Source organism: Musca domestica, unplaced genomic scaffold (assembly GCF_030504385.1).
Source record: "Musca domestica strain aabys unplaced genomic scaffold, Musca_domestica.polishedcontigs.V.1.1 19, whole genome shotgun sequence".
In the NCBI taxonomy this organism is placed as follows: Eukaryota; Metazoa; Arthropoda; class Insecta; order Diptera; family Muscidae; genus Musca; species Musca domestica.
Genome location: NW_026712245.1, coordinates 12,530,825 through 12,550,354, shown reverse-complemented (window position 1 = coordinate 12,550,354; position 19,530 = coordinate 12,530,825). Strand labels below are relative to the sequence as shown.

At 36.2% G+C, this 19,530-nt stretch overlaps 1 protein-coding gene across 1 annotated transcript; it reads right to left on the bottom strand.

The window, feature by feature from the left end:
- Positions 1–11,478: 11,478 nt before the first annotated feature.
- On the bottom strand, positions 11,479–19,039 carry LOC131802011 (uncharacterized). The gene is made up of 2 exons (XM_059121327.1): positions 18,884–19,039; positions 11,479–12,363 (listed from the first exon to the last, which is right to left on the bottom strand). Exon 2 carries the CDS (start codon positions 12,361–12,363, stop codon positions 11,659–11,661), a length of 705 nt encoding a protein of 234 aa, XP_058977310.1. The 5' UTR covers positions 18,884–19,039; the 3' UTR covers positions 11,479–11,658.
- Between the last annotated feature and the right edge of the window lie 491 nt (positions 19,040–19,530).

Below are 19,530 nucleotides of genomic sequence, written 5' to 3'. Positions count from 1 at the left end.
CTCGCCTAAACTCCAAAATCAATAATTTTAACAAAAATTACTTTTATAGAATTTGCATTCCCAAAATGTTGACAATATAACAGCCAATGCGAAGGGGGATAAATAAATCTTCTCTTCTCCATTCAAATGAACAATTTTTAAATGCGATGATATAAAATATAGGTCCACTCTTCCTGCTACCTTCATTTCTAAAGGGCATATTATTGCAGATTGCATATAATATAAAACCCTCAACACATAGTGCTGTAGAGTGTAAAAAAAACTTCACAAAATGTACAATTCCAATAATGAGCCAATTTGAAAAAAATCGGATGAGATAAAAAATATGACAACTATATAAAATGTAACCAAAAATATTCACTTGTTATTGTCATATTTTTACGGGATTTTCATAGATTTATTACTTTTCTGGCACGACGCCAATCCAAATTGGTGAGAATTTTCAAAATCAGACCAGCGTTTATTGATTTAGAAGTGAAATAACTTTTTTTACAAATAGATTTTAACTAATTTGCTATATATCCAATATCTTAGATATCAGCCTCAATATAATGGTCAGAAGTGACCTCTTCGTATGTTTCTGGTTTCGCCGGGATAAAAAATATTCGCGGTTTAACGAAAATTTTCGTATTTTCTCCCCCCCAACACATAGGGATTAAAAAGTTAACTTTTATCTCATAAAAAATAATTTTCCATAAAATATATATATTCATAATCAGCATAAAATTCTAAGTCGATTTAACGTGGTCCGTCTGTCTGTCTTTTGAAATCACGATACAGCCCACATTATATGACGTAGAGCGCCAACATTTAGCAGAACAATTATTGTGCTTAGGATGGTTGGTATTGAAAATGAGACATGTCGGTCTACGTTTTGGTATAGTCCCCATATAACGGTATCTCCCGATATTCGGTATTTTGATGATTTATGCAACATTTTTTCACGGATTTCTGTGAAATTTAGCATTTGTTGGTCTAATGGGTTCTAGCTCTTTTGGCGGAACACTGTATGTATAGGTCCACGTTTTTGTATAGCCCCATATAGCTGTATTTCCCGATATTCGGTATTTTGATGATTTTTGGAAAATTTTTCAATGAATATGTCTAAAAACTGGTATATGTGGGCTCTAATGTTTCCTTTACCCTAAGGTGGAGGGTATTTAAAGTTTGGCCCGGCCGAACTTAATGTTTTTTACTTGTTTTGCTTAAATGTAGAAAATAGTTGAACAACCTTATCTCTGTATTTCTCTGAAATGATATGTAAATAAATGGATAACGATAGATTTACTGTTGTAGTAGTTGTTTTTTTAAAATGTCCCCAAGGAACAGTTAATATTGATTGAACAACGTACATTCCGTTACACAGTAAGTTATCTTAACCGCTTTACCTACAACGTGTTGTGTAAAACGAGGAAATAGCTCAATATTCACATCATCAGGGATGGGGTTTTTTATGTCACTGACTATGGAATTTGTAATAATTTTTAACAGAAAAGCAAATGTCACTCAAGATAAAATTTGAATATTTCTTTGCAAGGTTTATATACGCGGCAGAAAATAACGTCGGCATTGAAATTGAAGTCATAAAATTAAATTATTACAGTACCGAAATTAGTTTAAAATTGTTGATACCTATTTCTCAGTTTTTGCCAAAAGTTTGAGTCTAAAGAAGTAGAAGCATAAATATAAGACATTACATAGCTAAAAAATTTGAAACGAATTGTGGGATTCTGTATTAATTTTTTGAGTTACCATCAAAAGTCGACAAAATTAAAAGGATATAATTTAGGTAATAAACAAATTTTTTGAAAGTTATCAAGCAAAATTAAGTGGTCACAATGTTGAATCTATAGCAGTTGTGCTCTTAATTTTTGTCAGTAACTAAGGTGGGTTTAGCTCTCTTGTTATGATATCATAAAACATGCGTACAAATGTTAAGTGATTTTAACAGCTAATTTTATGCCTTTGTTTGTCATTTAATAGTCTGCATGAAAACAACTCCCGCTAAAACATTTTCATTGGTTATTTGTCAAATTTGCAGAACAACAGGAAAAGAGTATTTGGGTATTTTTAAATTTAACAAACACTATTTTTTAACAGTATATTATTAAAAAACTCTAGCACGTGTTTGGGATTAATGCAACTGAAAAACGGTAAATCTTAAGTCATACCACCGTACGTAAGCTGGCGATAAAAGATATGTCAGCAAACAATTGAAACTTGTGGATTGTCAGCATAAACGAGTGTGTGATTATATTTGTCACAATATCGAGTGATGTATGGAATGCCATTTAAATCCATATTTGAATAAAAGTACATAAATATATAGTGGCATTTACCAACTTTCTTGCATTGCCGACAACTTTCAAACGACAACTTTTGCTCTAAAATGTGAAATAAAAGTTAACAACATTGTTTGTATTTGTAGGTCTTAACGACTCTTTTATTATCGTCGCTGATCCTGCGAAAGGTTTCGTTAAATACCGAAATCATATGATATTAAAAATTAATGTCATAGATAATTCTATCGTTAACTAGCTAGAGAATTGCCCTTCTGGTGTCACTAACATTTAATGATTTATTACTTAGCTGAATGTTATCACATTATATGAAAAGTAGCACCTTACATACTGTACAAAATACTTTGTACATCCTTTTGTGTGCGTTTGAGGTGCTGGGAAAATCTAACAATTAGAAATAAATATTTCAACATTATCAGTTTCCCAGCAGTCATAAAATATCACATGTGTACAATTCAGTGATCTTGTGCGCTGTCGCATATGGTAATGTGTAAGTAATAAAGTCCACGACACACACACACACAGATATCGATGCGCCAGTAGGTAGCCAAGATCACTTGAATGAAAGGACAAGCAGCCATGTTATGTTCCCTTTTTAAATCTAAAAATAGATAAAAACAATTGTGGGCTGCGAGTAGGTTAAGTTAGATTGGTTTTTGTAGCAGTTAAGAACAATATTTTTAAAATAAAATCAGATTTAAATCAGCAACCCAAACGAGCGGTTGTGTTTTATTTCTCAGGAGTGAGATTTGGAACTGATCTCAACACAGAGTGGTTGGTTTCCCTTCTCACTTGTACACATACAATGAACTTAAAGGTCAATAAACAAAAATTAAAATCGTCTCTATTTTATTCAATATCTCAAGTTCCCAATGTTTGTTTCGTTACTATTCGAAAATTAACGAATATATTCCATACTGGTTTCCATTATATATATTAATCAGTAACTTACGATTTTTACCACAAACAATTTTTTTTAAATAGTTTGACATCTGTGCATAAAATTACATTTAACACAAAATTTATTAGAAACAAATGCGAATTTGAAAGAATTAGTCAAACAGTCATTGTGTCCACAAAATTGAATCAATAATGCGTACGTGTCCTGGCAAATGTCAAAACATTATTTTAATTTCATAAATTAGTCGCTGGCCTCGCTGAAATTGGTTGCTGCCACAAATTGCATTGACAACAGCTGTTGTTGCATTGTCACTCTGCAGTTGGTCCAACCGGAAAATTTAACCAAATTGATTTTTAATTGTTTGTATTTATTTCTAAATTAGTGGTTCATAGTCATAAGTCATTAATTTTAAATATGGCCAAAACATAATGACAGGTGTGCTGATGCACTTGACTTTGCAGCCAACTGAATGGTAAAACAATAACATTTTGTTGTTGTTTTGTGGTTATTGATTTATGTTGCGTATACATAATTTATTGGGAGGCATCCGTATTAGTCATACGCAGTGTGGGACAGTGGCAAGGCCACATAATCATAATTATGTCATAGTTGCGTAACAAAGTTAAAATGAAGTTTTTATAGGTGGAAACATAGTGTTGGATATGATTAAAATGTTAGCTAAGATCAAATAACTGGCGTACATTAGGGCATTATTAAATTGCTATATTAGATATTTAATTTGAGTTATCTTTTAAACACAACAGTAAAGAAAGTCCTAAAGTCGGCCTAAAGCAATTAAAAGTTTTTATGGGAGAATTCAATCATACACGCTATGGAGTAAATATACCGAAGCATTTTTTGTCTTTTAAACTCGGACTTGTATTGCCCATTTAGTGCACAATTAATTTGAAATCGGATGAAGATATATATGGGAGATATATCCCAATCTGAACCGATCTCGATAAAATTTTGGCAAAGATATTTCTGAGCTGGATTTGATATATTTCCCCAAATATTGTTGTTACATAGTGAATATTACGGCTGCGGAGGACAAAAATAACAAATCGGATGAACAATATATATGGGAGCTATAGCTATATCTCAACTCGTAAGTGCCAAATTTCATCCCATTTGGGCAAATATGTCTAATATTGGTGCACAATAAGAGGTAAATCGGACAAAGTTATATATGGGATATATATCCAAATCAGAACCGATCTCGATAAAATTTAGCAAATGTATTTCTGAGCTGTATTTGATATATTTCCCCAAATTTTGTGGTTACAGAGTGCATATTACGGCTGCGGACGACAAAAATAACAAATCGGATGAACAATATATATGGGAGCTATAGCTATATCTGAACCGATTTCGATCAAATTTGGCATACTTATTTTCAGGCCTAATTTGGTTGTATGTGCAAAATTCCATAATTTTCGGCTTGATATTACACGTTTGGTGCACAATAAAAGGCAAATCGCACGAACATATATATGGGAGCTATATCTAAAATTTGACCGATTATTTCCAATTTCAATAGGGTTCGTCCTTGGGTCAAACAAATGATATGTGCAAAATTTCATCTCAATCGGATAGTAAATGCGACCTGCATTTTGTTCACAAGAATACATGGACAGACGGACTGACATGCATAAATAAACTCAGAAAGTGATTCTATGGATATCCTCAAAAGTAACTATGGGTCTATCTCGCTTCCTTCTCCATGTTACAAACAAATGCACAAAGACATAATACCCTTACCACTATGTGGTGTAGGGTATAAAAATATATTTTTATGAAGAAAGGCAGACATGTTCCTTTATTTTCTTTAAAACAGTCCACACTTCCCACAATGCAATGGCGTTAACAAGCAATTTTGCCACGATTAAAAACAACAATTAAATTTATAAAACAGAATGAATTTTTTGTAAATCAGAAATATTATTCGGTCATTACAACCACACAAACCGTTCACAAATTTATTTATGTGGATACCACCAAAAAACCATCACGTATTTAACATGTTAATAAATTGTTAACAACAACCAACTATTTAATGTACAGAGCAATCTCTGTGTACGTTACACTTCATATCCATCAATAAGTTTAATTAAAAATCTCTCGTCATTTGAATTCAATGAGGAATACCTGTAACAATAAAATAATAATGGAAAAATAATAAATTTCACCAATCGAATGAATTTCATTGAATTAATAGTTTCCCTTTTTTGTTTTGTTACATTTTTGCCAAATTAATAATGCGATGATGCCATTTTATCTGACTCTCCTTTTTGTTATGCGAGTTTGGGAAAATAAATTAAAACTCCGACACCGTATTTTGATTAAAATTGTAAACTTTTTTATGCGTGTTATAATTTTCGTAATAATTGTTATTTGGAAAAAATGAAATCGTATTAAATGCTATAGATTTTTCTGTGTAAATTATGCCATAATATAAACAAGCGATTGAAATGAATATAAGGCCATGGATACTTTCAAATAATATTAATTTTGGCTGGCTTCATTAATGTTTTTTGTTATTTTAAATTTTAAACAACATTGAATTAAGCTCCTTAGCTTTGAGGTAAAACTCCAGATGATTTTTGCGATGAAAGTTGATGGAATAAAATATTAAATAATGATTTTCAAATCTTCTGTTTCTCTTCAAAACCTTTAAGGCAAAACTTTTGTTCTGCTCTCTGATGGTGATTTAATTTTCGTTCTCTTTTAAACAACATCCAGTAAGGTCGCTTCCTTGTTAGACAATAATTTGATATGGAGATGGAGAAAATGTTTATTCTAACTTACACCATACAACTTCTTTGGAATTTTATAAAAACACATGTACCCGTTTGTGAGGTAAAGAAACACATTATTATCTCATTGAGAAGAGCTTGAGGTTTTAATTCGGAGAATAAATTCCAAATAATATTTAACGCTTCCGCTTTAAATTTTTAACATTTTTGTGTTTACTTTGTTCCTTGTGGCGTAACACCACATTTCACCACTTGAATGTTGTGATAAATACCAGCAATTCACATTAAAAATTCTGCATTAAAATAATTTCAAAAGAATTTGTTCTATGGGTGTTCACGTTAGCCAACAACCTGGCGTTGGTTATTATGTGGTGGCGAAATGTGGAAAATGTAAAGACGTGGCCACGAAAGTAATTGTGGTCTCGTTACGCTAGTGCTGGGGGTCAGCACTGCAGAAGAAAAAAAAAAAACACAGGCGATTCGCACCGCACCATCGTAAAACATTTTTGCTTGCATTTGGTTTCCATGGTATGTTGCAGGAAACACTGCACGTTTAAAAGAAAATAAAAATCAAAACAAATTATTTTTTTCGCAAGCAAATTTAATGCTGCGAAAACTTCCTGGCATACATTTAACTAATTGAAAAGCAAGTGGGAGAAAGGTAATGCAGGGTGAATTGATACATTTGTTCTGTAAGGGGATGAATGAGTTGTCCGTTGGCATATACAATATGTCAACAACAAACAATACCCTACACAACTATACATATATAGTAGTTCTTCCCATAACAAATAAACGTTTATATAGGGAATTTATATCAAGTAGAGTAGAACATCATGATCATTTGAAACCGAAAGGAACTGAGCCCATTTCCACTAAATTTGACGGAGTCATTTGCGTTTCGCGAATTACCTTATATATATCGAAACTCTGATAGTTGGCACCAAACATCATTGTTTTGGAGTGCATATTTATATACAAAATCTGATAATAATATACTGGGTGAGATAAAAAACTGCAACAAAATCAAACACCATAATTGTACCCTTTTTTAAATTTTATTGAATGAAAGCAAAATAAAAACAAGTAAGCAAAGGCTACAGTCGAGCGGGGCCGACCGTTGAATACCCTACAACACTATAATAAATTATACAGTTTATATAGGCCATATACTAGAAAGAATTCTACAAGATATTGTGACAAATAATAAAAGAGAACCATCAGGTTTCGTTCTAATTTTCGAATAATAGAAACTTGAACTAATTTGCTCATTTCCAATTTATTGGTAGATGTTGCACGTAAATGGTCTTCCTAGATCTGGAACCAATATTTATCAAAGACCTATAATCTCTCAGAAGTGGCAAAAGATTAACATTTATTATTGGTTTTTGACTGAAACGCATCTATATGAGATACAGACATTTGACTATATTCTTCCCCGAAATCAGCGTTAACGAAATAGTCAGAAGTGCGTCTTTCCTGTATTTGTGAATTCTCCAAAGAGTCACTGGAATGGGCATTTTCGTATTTTGTCTACAAAAGTTGGCAAACTATTTCGCACATTGAATATTTTTGGATGGCCATCCAAAACTATTTGGCTTTTGCAATGTCCGCTAACCTCAATTCAAATGCGATCGGGCGATAATTACGACTTGCTGACAATTGTACAATTTTTTTTGTCCATTTCAAACCCTAAATATATGGCGATTATCTCCAAAAAGAGTAGGCTTCTATTCTGACCCTCATCTTATCCCAATGCAAAATTTCATAAGGATCGGGCCGTAAATGCGATCTGTATATTATATCCTGATATCCTAACTACTTAGTTTTGTTAGCTGTAGAAATATTACCAAATGTTTGATTCAAAATGAAAATATGCCAAAAATATGACAAAATTGAAAAAATATGAGAAAATATTACAAAATCAATATTTTCATCTTTAGAGAGATATGTTTATGCGATTTTTTAGTCGTTTTTTCTTTCCTGCGAAGAGGCCATTCTGAGTTAATGAGAACTGTCGAAATCAGTTCAGCCGTTCTCAACATATAAGAGATCTTTTAAGCATATCTTCTTTGATAGACATATATATCGCTAATATTTTGCTATATATCCGATTTGATGGATGTTAACATCAATGTAAAGATCAGAGGTAACCTTGTCATGGCTTTTGATTTCGCCGGGATCTAAAATGTTCGCGGTTTAATGAAAAATGTTGAATTTTTTCAACACAAAAGATATGGTCTATTTTATCCGCTAAATATTATCCGATGACCACCCAAATTGGTAGGCTTCTTCCCCGCCCTAAACTCTAGCTACATGCGCAATTCCGCGTCGATTGGTCTATAATTGCGACCTGTAGAGCAACTGCAAAATCAGGAAATTTTTCAGTTTTTGGTCCATTTCAACCCCTAAATATTATGCGATCATCTCCAAAAGAAATAGGGTTCTATTCTGACCTTAACCCCACCTACATTCTAAATTTCGTGAAGATCGGGCCATAATTGCGACCTGTAGAGTGATTACAAATTAACATGGACAGACGGACAGACGGACGGACGGACATACATAGCTAGATCGACTCAGCTCGGCGAGCTAGGAAGATCTATATATACTTTCCTATATGGGAAACCAATATTTCGAGGTGTTACATAAATTCTGGCCCAATCAAACTTATAATACCCCCAACACATAGTGTTGTAGGGTATAATAATCGGTAATAGCATCAAATTCTAGATAGATTTGTTCGAATTGGTCTCCTTTTTTTATACCCTCCACTTTGGTATGGAGGATATATTAAGTTTGTCATTCCGTTTGTAACACCTCGAAATATACATTTTAGAACCCACAAAGTATATACATTTTTGATCAGCATAAAACTCTATGTCGATTTAGCGATGTCCGTCCGTCTGTCTGGGTATCCGTCTGTGGAAATCACTCCAGCTTCGAACGAATTGAGGTAGATTGATAAAATTTTACTCAAATGTATTGTTACGTTCTTGGATTTTACTTAATCCCGTGTAGACGTTGTTTTATTTCCCAATACAGCTCGTACCAAATAAAACGCGGGTTCTTTCGGATTACGATTATTACAATGATTTTATTCACACAACTTTACTTTGCACTTTACTTTACTCGACGGTTTCAATTCGCGATCTGATTCACAACTGACTAACTGCCTTTCCATTTCCCCTATTTATATGAGCCTCGCCTGTCGCTACAGAAGTTTCTAGACGATCTGGTAACGCCTAGATTACGAACAATCTACCAATGCAACGAACACATACAAACTTACATTGAGTGAACAATAACAACAGCACATACAAACTTACATTGAGTGAACAATAACAACAACACATACACAGGCGAGGGGGTAACAAAGAAAGAGGAATTAAGCGATCATCAATGATGACGTTTAACAAGAATTGTACGTCAGCAACAAAATAGAAAATGAAAGAGGAAATGGAAGGATGTAGAAAAATCTATACAGTAGTTGTTGTTGTGAAGTTATTCAAATAAACTGCGTAGTAGAAATTTACGTTACAATTCAAATTCTTAAATTAACGGAATTCATCTAAATTAACTTAAATCTAAAGTTATATTCGTAACAGTATGTTCTGTCTGCAGGACTTTTGGTATTGAAAATGGGCTATGTAGGTCTACGTTTTGGTATGGCTCCCATATAACGGTACTTCCGATATTCGGTATTTTGATGATTTTTGCGACATTTTTCACCGGAATTGTTTCAAATTTGGTATTTGAAGTTCGTAATGGATTCTACAGCCTAAGACAGAAAATTGTCTATGCAGGTCCACATCTTCATATAGCCCCCTGAGTCCTGTTGGAATGTCCAAGGGCCAATATTTTTGCTTGCACAAGGATTTAATACACCCTCCAGAATATTTTTCGCGATAATATTCGGCCACGGTCGATTAATACGAGAGGAGAGCGACCTTCGGCTGTTATGGCGGCTCACACCATCACCATTGCCGACGCTTGAGTTCTGGTGGCCAACAGAAGGTGCACATTTTCTTTCTGTTGCGGTGGAAATTCGTTCACTTTTTGAATTTCAATGGCTTTAACTCGAGCTCATGTTTCAACATTTGCCGAATGGAATATTGTGATATGTTCAGCTCATGAGCAATTTTTCGGTCACTGCTTCTTTAATTTTCGAACCATTTCTGCTGGTGTTGCTGTTTTTCTGAGCTGTATTTGATATCTTTTCCCAAATATTGTTATTATGGAGTTCATATTACGGCCGTGAGGGACCAAACTAACAAACGGGATAGGCTATAGCTATATCTGAACCGATTTTCACCAAATTTGGCACATTTTCTTTCAGGCTAAATCGCATGTGCCTATTTGGGCTACTATTACAAATTGGGAGCAAAATATAAATCGGATGAAGATATATGTAAGAACTATATCTAAATATAACCAAATGTTAACAATAGTGTTCGACGTTGGGCAAAAAAATGATTTGTGTAAAATTTCATTTCGATCGGGCATAAAATGCGACCTGTACTTTGTTTACAAAAATCTATGAAAATCGGTCCAGAAATTAATTCTATAAGGATCCTTAAAAGTAACTATTCCTATGAAATAAGTTTTTCACAGCAATGAATGTCTGGACTAAAGGTAATCTGTGGTAAATTATAATAATACAAAATTATAAATATGTATAGCAGAGTTGAGGGCAATATTTTAATAAAATTAAATCATGTTATCCAAAAGCGGAAATATTAATTTTTAAGCCATCCGGGCATTATTTATTCCTCAGTAGAGGAAAAAGTACAGTATGTGTAATACCTAAGGTAGTATTGCGATATAAAAAATCTAAAATAATTAAATAGCCAAAAGTATTTCAAACAATAGCAGAGTGATAATCGACTTTTGAATGAACACCATAAATAAATAACAAATTTTGAAAACAGACCTACTCCATGGACCATTTATCTATTTGTCTTTGTTGGGGATACTCCTCAACCTTTCTAGGGTTAACCACCACGGACCACTCGTCCCTGGCCAACCTGGTTCCCACCTGTTGTTTGAGAACTACTTACGATTGTCACGCTGGAAATTGCCTGGGTACTGACGGCTTGTTGTCCTAGTCGTGGTCGTCCACTAGCAGCTATCCGCGGGGAAGATGTTGGGCAAACGGGCCTGGAACCGCCTTTACAAATAATAACTAACCGCACAGTTTTTTCTTCAATTTTGTTTTATTTATTTCAATTCACTTATTACTTATTATTATTACAATAGTATTTTGTTTGTATTAGTTTTAATCCATATGATTTTAGTTTATGTTTTCTCTTTTATTCTTATTTCACTTTTTCTTTCTTATTAGGTTTTAGTTTTATGTTTTATCTCTGCTGACGGCTGCACTGGTAATGACCGATCACACAAAATTCACCAACGAACGAAAAAAAGAACAAATAATAAATGTCCTGTGTCGTGTCGTTATCAGTGACCGCCGTCAAAAAAAAAGAGCGGAGCGGGCGACGTTTATGGGGATTTTTTTTTTTTTGGTGTTGCCCTCTTTACGTTTCCCCATAAACATCCTCCCCCCCGTTGGGATTCCTCCCAACTTGGAGAAAAACAAAATAAATTCAAACTTGTAAACTAATTAAATTATGTGTTTGTATAAATGTTAATATAACATAAAAAAGGAATTCACCAGAATCCAGCCTGGATGGTACAATGATTAACACCTCTTGGGCATTTCTCCAAAAAAGGTCCAACCAAAAATAGTGTTTTGGACATAAGGCATATTTGGTTCCAAGATAGGCAGTCCCATGTATATGCCGTCAGCTGCATCTTTCCCCAAAACGACGCTTATTGGACCAGGTCGGTAAAAATGCGTGTCAGCTACAACATTTCGCGGGTAAGTAAATGATACACGGCTGACGTCGAGGTAGTGCCATGGTTCAATGGGATGGTCCGACTCGCATACCCTTACTATCGTTGTAAACGTCCTTACATTATTGTTCGTCGAAGTCAGCACCACCTTGAAGAAAGGGCCAAATTGAGGATTGTATTTTGGCAGAGGATGACCTAAATAGATGCAGCTATCCTGGGCCATAGGGTTGAGCAGGACCCTGATTTTTACTGCAGGTTCTATTTTGCCAGGACTGTGCAGAAATGCCTCCGCTGTCATTTTCGTCCAATATGATTGGCTCGTATCCAAGGGGTGCATAAGCGTATGGTGGGCGAGTTTACAAACACGACACCCGGTCTGCCAGGGACAGTAGGCGATACGGTGACCCATACCAAGGCAATTACGGCAGTACTTCGATCTGCGCACAAAGTCAGCTTTTCCTTCGGGGGCTAGCTGGAGGAAAGATCTGCAGTGCCGTAAAGAATGTCGCGTATGACAAAGAGGACATTTGAAGTCATCATTGTAGCTCATCTGTAAGGAAGGGAAAGGTAGTTAATAATACAATTGCGTAGAGCAAGACTTCATGGGACCATTTTGGCTGGAATTCGGAGCAGGATTTATTCTGAGCGAGGAAGTACAACTAATTTGTGGACCGGGCGAGAGATAATACCACATTGGGTTTTTAAGTCCACAACACGTACTCGAGTGTCCTGACCATGGTGTAATTTTATAACTCGACCCAAACGCCAATCAGTTGGGGCAAGAGCGTCATTCTGTACCACTACTAGGTCATTTAAACGCAAATCATCCTGGGCTCTTTTCCATTTGGGGCGCTTGTGAAGTTCCTTGAGATATTCCGACTTCCATCGACGGCAGAACTCTTGAGAAATAAACTTCAAACGTCGCCAACGATTCAATAAAGATGATTTACATTCGACTTCTTCTGGCTCGGCTGGGGAAAGTAACGAACTTCCAATAAGGAAATGTCCTGGAGTAAGGGCATTGAAGTCATCAATATCTTCGGATAGAGGAGTAAGAGGTCGAGAATTTAGACACGCTTCTATGTTGGCTAGTATAGTCGAAAATTCTTCGAAAGTGTGTCTAATCTGTCCTGCGATCTTTTTCAAGTGGCTTTTACAACTTTTTACCCCGGCTTCCCAGAGACCACCCATGTGGGGAGCTGAGGCAGGTATGAAATGCCATTCTAGTTTTTGAAATCCATATCGAGTAACGGCATCTTCCTTAATTTCTGAGATAATCTTCATGAAGTTAGCCCGAAGTTCTCGATCAGCACCCACGAAATTTTTGCCATTGTCCGAGTACATATTGAGAGGACACCCACGTCTGGCTATAAAACGAGAAAGTGCGGCCATGAAGGCAGGGGTGGACAGATCGCTGACAGGTTCCAAATGGATAGCCTTTGTTGTAAAGCATACGAACAAGCAGATATAACCCTTCGAAATGCGACAACCTCTACCGCTAAACGTTTTTATTTCGAAAGGCCCGGCGAAATCTACCCCGGATGTGGAAAATGGCCTGCTGAACGTGGTCCTTTCAGGAGGAAGTGCAGCCATCAGTTGAGTTCGTCGTTTTCTTTGAGCCAAGACGCACCGAGTACATGATCTATAGTGGGTTTTCACCAAATTTCTCCCTCTGATGATCCAACATTCGAGTCGAATAGTGGCGAGAGTAAGTTGAATGCCTCCGTGATTAGTCTGCCTGTGAACGTGATCGACATAGAGTTTGGCAAATTGGCTTCTATAAGCCAAAATTATTGGATGTCTTTCGTTATACGAGAGGGTAAGGGAGGAACTTAAGCGCCCGTTTGCCCGAATAAGTTGATCCTTGTCTAAAAAAGGATTTAAAGAAAGTAAAGAGCTGCCTGATTCCAATCGTTTATTTTTCGTGAGACAATCATACTCTGAGGGAAAGTGAATTCTTTGAGACAAAGACATCAAACGATAACGGGCAAAACTAATTTCCTTGCAAGAAAGCTTTATACCTTCAAAGTGGGCCAACTTTTTACTCTCCGGATGGGTTCTTCGGACAAATCGAAAAGCGTAAGCAATGGCGCGGACAGCAGTGGATAGGCGAGAAAACCGTCCTAAAACGTCCTCTTCCACGGTAGATCGAGCAAGATTAACTTTGATAGGTTTTGACTCAAGACTAGTCTCCGTAATCGCCACAGCGGAAGGCCATTTTTTACTATCTAGCTTCAGCCAATGAGGCCCATGCCACCAGAAATCAGACTCCTTAAGCTCTAAGGGAGTCCGCCCCCGGGTTGCTAGATTTGCCGGATTTTCATCGGTCGGAACATGACGCCATTCATTTCCAACTTTTTCCTGAATGATCGAAACCCTATTCGCCACAAAGGTTGTCCAAGTATACGAAGGTTTTTTGAGCCATGATAAGACTATAGTTGAGTCAGACCAAGCAAACAGCGGAGCTTTTGGTAGTTCTAATTGTGAATTAATCGAATCTACTAATTCCGCTAGCAGAAGAGCTCCACATAACTCCAAACGGGGCAACGACATTTTCTTCAAAGGAGCAACTTTTGACTTGGCTACGAGTAAGTTTGCAAAAATAGAGCCACCAATTTCCACTCTCAAATAAAGGGCTGCCGCATATGCCGACTCCGATGAGTCACAAAACCCATGAATTTCTATATTACAATTCGGCGAATATTTTACCCAACGCGGTATGCTTATTTCTTCTATTCCTTTGGAATTTGATACAAAATGTTTCCAATTTAACAGAGTAAGAGATTTTAGTGGATCATCCCATCCAATATCATCCAAAGCTGTTGCAATAGAATTTTTGCCGTAACAACAATCGGAGCAAGCCATCCGAGAGGGTCAAAAATCTTTGCAATGGTTGATAAAACTTGTCTCTTTGTATATGAACTTCTTTCTTCGATTTTTTCAATTACAAAGTAAAAGCTATCAGAGGCGGCATTCCACCTAATTCCCAAAGTCTTAGCAGAACTCTTGTCACCGAGTTCAAGAAATTCTGCATTCAAGAGATGCTCACGAGCAAGACCATTCAAAACTTCTTTTGAGTTAGATGTCCACTTTCTAAGTTCAAAGCCAGCTGATTCTAAAATGCCTGTGAGTTGGTTACGAGCTTTAAGTCCTTCTGAGACATTATGAACTCCCACCAAGGCGTCATCGACATACATGTTATTTCTCAAAATTTTCGAGCCAATAGGAAACAAATCTTCCTCGTCATCCGCTAATTTCAAAAGCGTTCTGAGGGCCAGGTAAGGGGCGCAATTTACACCAAAAGTGACTGTCTTCAACTCATAGTCAACTATTTCTTCATCTGGGGAGGTTCTAAAAAGTAATCTCTGATACTTTGTGTGTTTTGGATTGATCCAAATTTGACGATACATCTTTGAAATGTCCGCATTGAATACATATTTGTATATGCGCCAATTTAACACCAAAGATATAATATCCTTCTGCAATGTAGGACCAACGTATAACGCATCGTTTAAACTTTTCCCATGAACTGAGGGACACGAGGCATTAAAAACTACCCTCAACTTTGTCGTTGTGCTTTCGGGCTTAAACACACCATGGTGGGGCAAATAAAAACAATCCTGGTAGTTAATAAGTCCTTCAACCTTCTCCATATGTCCCAAGGACAAATATTCTAAAAGAACCTCCTCATAATCAGACTTGCGACTTGGATTTCGCAATAACGAGGTTTCGTTACGCAAAAATTGAGTAAGAGCTATATACCGACTAGATTTGGACGAAAGAGCGAAAGATATGTCCGATCGGAAGGGCAAGTCTACTACATATCTCCCATCGGGACAACGTAATGTAGTAGATCGAAATATTTCCTCGCACATCTGATCGTCCGATGATATTATAGGGACTTTTGGCACCTCCTCAATTTCCCAAAATTTAGCCAACTGATTTTGAACCGAAACTCTAGTACAATGTGAGACATGAATTGTAGGTCGCTTGCCCAAATTTGTAGATGGTCCTGTCAATATCCATCCAAAAACAGTTTCTTGGGCTACCAGAGAGCCAAGTATATTCTTCTTAACCCCACTTAGCAAAATAATTGGATAAACATTTCCCCCGAGTAAGATGTCAACTGGGCCACTTTCATAAAATTTGGGATCCGCATAATCTAAATCCGGAAGTTCCTCAACACACACTTTATCTAATGGCTGTGTAGGGATATCTCCAGTTATTTCTGGTACCACAAACGCTTCTAAGTCCAACGAGAAAGATCGGTTCCTAATTGACCCAATTGTAACAGATGCAATTTTCGAACACTTTGTTAAATGCTCTCCACCGAGTCCTGAAATATCAGCAGACACCGAACAAGTTGGCAATTTTAACATCTTCTGAATACGACACGATATAAATGTATCATCTGAGCAAGGGTCCACCAACGATCGAATTCTATATGCAACTCCGTTTTTAACAATGTTTACCCAAGCTGTAGCAAGCATTGTCCTACTAGAGACCTTTGTGTGAAATGTTCGGGCACGTGAAGAAGTTTTAGGTCCATCAGAGGGCGAGTTTGTAATTGGGTTAGAATAGTTAGTAGATTCATCAACATTATTCCCATTATTTGGATACACTTTATTCTTGTGAAGAAGAATATTATGCATTAATTTGCATTTTGCACAACCGCCTGATCTACAGTCTGCCGCTCTGTGACCTTGAGCTAAACAATTTATGCACCTATTTTCTCTTTTTACAGCATTTAGCCTATTTCTAAAATCCATGCTCAGAAATTTAGGACAAGACTGCAAAGAATGACTCCCTTTGCACAATCTGCATTTACTATCATTTGTTTTAGTATGATGAACTCTAAACTGCTTAGGTTTATCATATTGGTTAAATTTGGGGCGAGAGTTTTGATTGGCTTGCGTCCCATTCGAGCAAGTTATATCCGATACACTTTCCAAAGCTTGAAACCTATCCGTCAGAAATTTATTCAAGTCCTCCCAACGAGGCATTTCAGTTTTATTTACTATGGACTGTTCCCAAAGTGAAAGAGTAAGCTTCGGCAATTTAGAGGAGCATTGGTATACAAAAATTGGGTCCCATGACTTCACATCAATTTTGTATAACTCAAGGACCGAAATACAATTTGTCACTTCACGCTGTAATTTCTTTAAGCTGCTAGCCGATTCTTGTCCGCAATGAGTCAAATTGAATAAATTTCTCAACTGGGTATTCACCAATATTCTCTTATTTTCGTATTGGTTTTTGAGGTTGTCCCATGCAATCGTAAACCCTTCGGCCGTTAGAGGAATGTGACGATTTATATCTCTAGCTTCACCGCTCGTCTTTTGAAAAAGATGATATAACTTTTCCACAGAGCTAAGCTTTTTGTTATTTATATATATGGCTGTGAATAAATCACGAAAACTGGGCCATGATATATAATCTCCTTGAAAAATTTCCGTATCGCATGGTGGTACAGAAATAGAAGAAGTTGACTTTTGATTAAAGGAGCTCGGTACAACCTTAATTTTCTCCTTCCAATCTCCCAGAATATTCACGCATCTTATATAGCTCTCATGAGCAAGTTTCTTTTTTGTTTTAAGTACCTCCTTATTCTTCTTACTGCATTCGGGATCAGCAGTACAATGTTTGTATGTTTCCTTCCATTCGGCCCATAAACTTTGGATCTCAGCCCGCTCGGCTTCAATCGCCGATTCATTGTATCCCGACGCGTCTGTATCCTTAAGATTTTCCTCAAAGCAACAAATTTCCTCACACTGAGTTAAGAATTCTTCTAGATTCGCCATTTTCTAAGTGAAAGCTTATGTTCTTACAACATGAGCAAGAATATCAACAAATTAGATTCCACTTTATCAGTCAGCCAATTGACTTCTAATTTATTTTATGCAATATATCCAACTTTCAAAGAGCAAGAAATATAAATGTTGCCAAAATGGTATCTAGTATGTCGAATTACATACGACAATTTTCTTTTTAATTTTCTTTCCCGTGGGCAAGTTTCCAAAAATATCCAAAATGTTCCAAAAATTTAAGATTCCAATTTAATATAATTTCAAAGGCAAGTCGCCAATTTCCAGAAAAATATTTTCTTTATTTTTCCAAAAATATCCTTATTGAGCAAGTTTTATGCCACAAAATTGTTGTTTGCTCATCCAATAATCATATATATGATGGCTACAATTTGCCCAAAAATGTTTCAAATATAAAACACTCAAAAACATAGCCCAAATCCAATAAGTGTTTTTTTTTTTTTTTCCAACAGTTCACTCATATGTAACATTCAACTCAACTCAATGTCTCACTGACATATCAAAGTACAAAGATCCAAATGATCCATAAAACGTCATTATGTTTTAACATGAGCCAGTTTTTTATATTGAGAAGGAGAATTGTTCGGATTTGCAAACAACCAACAGTAGAGACAGCCAAACAACAATAAAACCAAATGTTTTTGTTTGCTTTATTTCCTTGCTTCTCTTTTCCAATGAGCAAAAAATTCACCCTCAGCAGTAAGAGCGAGTAAGAGAAACACACAACTACAATTATTGCAATAAAGAGCAAGTAAACACAGCCACTGAGACAACGCAGCAGCAACCCAACTGAACACAAGCAGCACTGTCAGCGCAAGAGCAAGCAACCAACAGACAAGTCAGCATAAAACAACAATAATGTGCACCCCAATTAAGTGCCAACAAAAACACCAAAAGTGATGATGACGAAAAGTGCCGGTTCAACCCAACAACAACGACACGGCAAATGACCAACAACTGGTAGAAATTCCAAATTTTTGTAACGGTACCCAGGAGTCAACAACTTGTTTTGCCTTGATTTTTTTTTGCAAATTTGGGTGTAACTGTCGAGCAAATTTTTGTTCTTTACTTTATCACAACACCATGGGCAAGATATGAGATATGTTTTTTTTTTTTTTTTTCTTCTTCACCGGTTCACAAAGGACCATATGTTGGGGATACTCCTCAACCTTTCTAGGGTTAACCACCACGGACCACTCGTCCCTGGCCAACCTGGTTCCCACCTGTTGTTTGAGAACTACTTACGATTGTCACGCTGGAAATTGCCTGGGTACTGACGGCTTGTTGTCCTAGTCGTGGTCGTCCACTAGCAGCTATCCGCGGGGAAGATGTTGGGCAAACGGGCCTGGAACCGCCTTTACAAATAATAACTAACCGCACAGTTTTTTCTTCAATTTTGTTTTATTTATTTCAATTCACTTATTACTTATTATTATTACAATAGTATTTTGTTTGTATTAGTTTTAATCCATATGATTTTAGTTTATGTTTTCTCTTTTATTCTTATTTCACTTTTTCTTTCTTATTAGGTTTTAGTTTTATGTTTTATCTCTGCTGACGGCTGCACTGGTAATGACCGATCACACAAAATTCACCAACGAACGAAAAAAAGAACAAATAATAAATGTCCTGTGTCGTGTCGTTATCAGTGACCGCCGTCAAAAAAAAGAGCGGAGCGGGCGACGTTTATGGGGATTTTTTTTTTTTTGGTGTTGCCCTCTTTACGTTTCCCCATAAACAGTCTTTAAAAGTGTTATCCGATTTTTGACACATTTCTTTTGTTGTGGCTACCAATTCATTTCGTTTGGAACATTCAACATTCACACACTTCTCCTTAATTGCTCCCAAGGGACACATTCATCTGTGGATTTCACTCAAAGTTAAAATTTGCA

Excerpts from the sequence above, each read along its gene's own strand:
- LOC131802011 (XM_059121327.1), bottom strand. The coding sequence starts at position 12,363 with ATGAGCTACAATGATGACTTCAAATGTCCTCTTTGTCATACGCGACAT.